Source organism: Myotis brandtii, unplaced genomic scaffold (assembly GCF_000412655.1).
Source record: "Myotis brandtii unplaced genomic scaffold, ASM41265v1 scaffold397, whole genome shotgun sequence".
NCBI lineage: Eukaryota > Metazoa > Chordata > Mammalia > Chiroptera > Vespertilionidae > Myotis > Myotis brandtii.
In genome coordinates this window covers 4502830-4507523 of record NW_005365229.1, presented here as the reverse complement: position 1 = coordinate 4507523, position 4694 = coordinate 4502830, and the positions used below count along the sequence as shown (strand labels likewise).

Here is a 4694-nt window from a genome sequence, read left to right as displayed (position 1 = left end):
GACTAGCCTCCTTGCAGTTTCTTCAGCCCAGGAACATGACTTACTTTATAGACAGGTGGAAACATTTTACACTTTAACCAAATGTCTGTGAAGTATTTTCCCATGCCTCATCTCATTTGATCCTCACAGAAGTCCTGGAGAAGGTAGATAGGAGACTTGGTAGACTCCTATTTTCTTTTCATTAGCTGGAAAGTGGAGATTTAGAAAGCTTAGAAACTTGACCCGACTGAAAAGAAGTAAAAAATGGAGGACCTTGAAAATGACTTCAGGTTTTCTCATTGCACGGAATATATTCAAACACTGCTGCAGTTAAATATTTTACCCTTTGTTCTCCCTGTGTGATCTACAATAATAATCTGCTTTGTGTTGATATTTACTGCTGTGTTGCTGACAATTACCTGAAAGAGAAGTTGGGGTACTTCACTGGGCTGGAAAAGGCTTAGCTAAATCAGAAAGCAGGTCTAATTAAGCAAGTTTATTCTATATCTATAAAAGGCTAAGTTGACTCGTGCATGAGCGATACATATAAAGCTCTCGCTGGCGCCAATCACACACGTGTGTTTTGATCTGTCATTGTTGATTGTGAATTTGGTTGACATTTCTATTATAAAGAAAGGGTGAATAACAATATTAAAATATTTCTTCTAATTAATTTCCTTTCAATGTGCATGAATTTGTGCACCAGACCGCTATTATTTTATAATTAGGATTTAATCATGGTGTCTATAGAATAGAAACTTCAGTCATGTTCAAAAATCAATGTATACTGACAAAGGATCAATTCTGAAAGGAACTGCTAGAGGTGTTGGCAGATTACATCTTAGGGAGAAGCCAGACTTTGCTATTGCACTGAAACCATTCATACTTAAAGAATGCTCTTTTGGTTAGGGAAGGTACACACATGCAGCTCTTAATCTCCCCACATTCTTAGCAACGTCTTTTGGAATTGTGTTACACCCAGAACCCACCCAGTCCTGAAATCAACTGCAAACTCCCCCATCCAGGGAGCCTGGCTCATTGCAAAGGAGGACATGGCACAGCATCTGTGAGCAGCTCTCCTGGGCAGTAAGGGCCAGGTGGGGGCTCACGAGTGGCTTTTATAATTATGTGAGGTGTTAAATGACTTTACAGAAAAGGAAAGAAAAGCAAGAGCTACATCACAGGTATGAATTATAAGACTTCATGTCCTCGTCTCACACTGTCCAGACATGACTGTGACATCACTGTATTCACGTGTCTGTGTCCCCGAAAAGCTGGCCACAGTTCTCAGAGTCCCCTCCCCTTTATAGGAGATGAGTTTGTATTTTTGTTTACCACCCCATATATTTCCTGCCCTGGAAAGACTTAGCCGTGACGATGGCTAAATGGGCTCAGTGACCTTGTGTGTGTGGAGAAGTACTGGGTCAAGGGGAGATTCAATTGCCAGCCATACCCAAGATCTCTTCTTTAAATTCTGGGCAAAGAGGTGATGAGGGGCCCCCATTACAATGGCTCTCTGGACCCAAGTGGAAAAGCCGCACACCAGTGACTGAATGACAGTGTAAATAACTGACGAGGTGGTTTGTGAGGGATCTAAAAGGATAAAAGGCAGTTTGCTGAATTTCAGGCTCTTAAGAGCTTCATAATGACTATAATTCCAGATGGCCGCAACTTCAGAAAAGAAGATGTAGGCTTTGTTTTGCTTAAAGTAATTAACTACTCATTACAGTTTCCTTTCAGACACTGAATGACAGTTCTACTCTATATTCCTGTTAATCTTAATTTGCACAGAACTTGAGTATCCTTCATGTTGTTATTAAAGTAAATTGAGGAAGGACACTTACTCTGTCCATTACTAACCACTGCTTTGGTTTTACCCAAAGATACACTATGGCGATTTCATTAGATATCGTGACAAACTGGATAACCTACCTTTTTTCCCCTGCTAATCCTCACCCGAGGAAATTTTTCCCATTGATTTTTAGAGAAAGTGAAAGGGAGGAAGAGAGAGAAAGGTTGATGTGAGATAGACACATCAATTGGTTGCCTCCTACGTGCACCCGACCCAGGCTGGGGATTGAGCCTGCAACTGAGGTACATGCCCTCGATTGGAATTGAACCTGCGATTCTTCAGTCCATGGGCCAATGCTCTAACTACTGAGCAAACCAGCGAGGGCTGGATAACCTACTGTTGAACTTACTAACGCAATGGTTCTCAGCAATCATACCATTTCTAGGGGGCATTTTGGAAATGCTGGGTGTCTCTCTGGTTATCATAATAATCTGGGGAGCCATGAATATTAGATATCCTACAAAGTACAATGAAGAAATGTTTCATGTAACTGAAATATCCTGCTAGCCTAAACTGAGTGTAACTGTAAATAAGTGGTTCTTCAATGCATGCTGATAGTAAATTGTTTTTATAAGCAGTTACACAAAAAGTCAACAATTTAGAAGTATGTTACAGAAAAGGAAGCTTATTGGGTTCAAGACCTTATCATGCAATTTTTGAATAAATTCCTCACTTGTGTGCATCCTGCTATCCAAAGTATCATTGTATTTTCAACTACATCTTAATGTGAAAATGATTAAAAGCCACAAAACCAGTTGCAAATATGCAACAGGCAATTTTGAACTCATTGTAACAAACTAAGAACCAAACATTATTCAATTATTAGAACACGTGAAAAGGATTTCATTAATATAGGATATTTTAAATACAGCACATATATTGCCATCCAATGTATTTTCTGTTGTTGTTAATCCTCACCCGAGGATATTTTTTCCACTGATTTTTAGAGAGAGTGGAAGGGAGGGTTTGTGGGAGTTGGGGGGAGAGAGAGGAACATCAATGTGTGAGAGACACATCCATTGGTAAGCCTCCCCCATGTCCCCTGGGGCCGAGGCTCTAACCACTTAACACACCAGCCAGAACCTATCCTATTTTTATTTTTGCAGTACAGCACTAAGAACTGATCCTGTCCCCAGGGATCTCTCACATAGCTCCTGTTTCTTTTCCTACCCCGCCTACTCTATCCTCAGCACTTACCAGTGATATGGTTTTGAAGGCCATTTGAGTACCAGGGACTCAATATATTCTTCGACATGTGGAGGGATATCAAGATAAGAACATATTTACAGTGGTTCGTGATGATTCTAATGCTTCAAGTGATAGCGTGGGGAGCTGTTTTGACACAATATTTATGAATAATGCTCAGGTCACTTGCACAGTCATACCTCTTCATTTCCTCTTCTTCAGCAGTCTGCAATCTGTCTTGGAACATTAACCCTACTTCAAATTAGGTTAGAACTGCTTTCGATTTTCATTTTTGTGTCCACCTGTATCTTTATTCCTTCATTTGCCTTGTATGAAACAGCACCTGGTCTGACCTTCCTAAATTCAAACTTCTTCATTATAAATAAGTTCAAACATGTGACTACTGCATTCTCTCTCTTGGGGGTAGTCAGCCAGGAATGTCTAAATGCAAACACATTATATTATTAAATTTATTTTCTTTTGCACACTACTTTTTGGGCATCTCGCCACTTGTTGACATTATGCGTGTTGAACGCTATCTCACGCTGTGACAGTGACTATCTGTTAGATCTGACGGTGTTAGTCCTGATGTGAAACTGAGGTGAGAGAGACATCAATGACGCTGGGAAAGGTGGCCCTGCCATCGAGAGTGCCAGACATGAGCCATGGTGGCACACGTACCTGTCTGGGCACAGGGAGATGTAGAGCAGAAACAGGGGCCCAGCCCCGACGACCGTGGCTAAGGAGGACCGCATCCAGGAGCTGAACTGGCAGAAGTTACAGTAGTGCACGACGGCGATGAGGATGGCCGAGTCCATGAACACGGTGAACTGCAACGAGGGGCAGGCGCTCGGTTAGGAATCCATCCACCTCCCCACCTCATGGCCCACTTACCACCTGACCACCACAAGATCACGTGATTTGCTCATTTATCTGTGTCTTTGTGTCATATAAAAATATTGCAGTTATCATAAAATATCCAGCAGTTTTAGGGACAGAGCATGAATCATTAGGTTAATTACAGAAAGCTTCAGGGTACAAGTTCATGGAGGCCCTAAAGTTCTTCTCCAGCCCGGCTGGTGTGGCTCAGTGACAGAGTGCCGACCTCTGAACCAGGAGGTGACAGTTCGATTCTCGATCAGGGCACTTGCCTAGGCTGTGGGCTCGATCCCCAGTAGGAGGCAGCCGGTCAATGATTCTCTCTCATCATTGATGTTTCTATCTCTCTCCCTCCCCTGTCCATTTCTCTCTGAAATAAATAAAAAAATATTTTTAAAAATGTTTGCATGAAAAAAAAAATTCTCCAGATGGTTGGAAATTGCACTTTGGAGAAAAGGGAAAGTGGGCCACACCCTCTGAGAATTACCGTGTAATCAGTTACCTTCAAAAAGCCTTTCCTTCAGGTACCTGCTGCCTATCAGTGGAAATGTAATTTAGTGTTAAAGCATCAAACGCAGTCAGCCCACCTGGTAGTTCATGTTACAGTCACTTCCACCCAAAATATAATCTTCCACAACAGCATTAATTCATTCTTCATGGGGTTTAATTCAGAAGCTCTCGCTTGCCCTGATCACCAGCAGCAGATCAGGTAAGTCAATTACCTGCGCCAGTCCTGCAGACCAGCACATTACCACACGATCTTGTATTGCTTACAATGTTTCTTTATGTTGTAAAAACA

At 41.8% G+C, this 4694-nt stretch overlaps 1 protein-coding gene across 1 annotated transcript in view; it reads right to left on the bottom strand.

Moving 5' to 3' along the window:
* Positions 1-4694, bottom strand: part of ADCY9 (adenylate cyclase 9) — a gene marked incomplete at its 5' end in the record, with an annotated part of 146975 nt that overhangs the window by 15483 nt on the left and 126798 nt on the right. The window contains one exon of the mRNA XM_005873010.2: positions 3698-3846. Coding sequence (XP_005873072.2) covers positions 3698-3846 — 149 coding nt within the window. The remainder of the gene's footprint in view (positions 1-3697; positions 3847-4694) is intronic.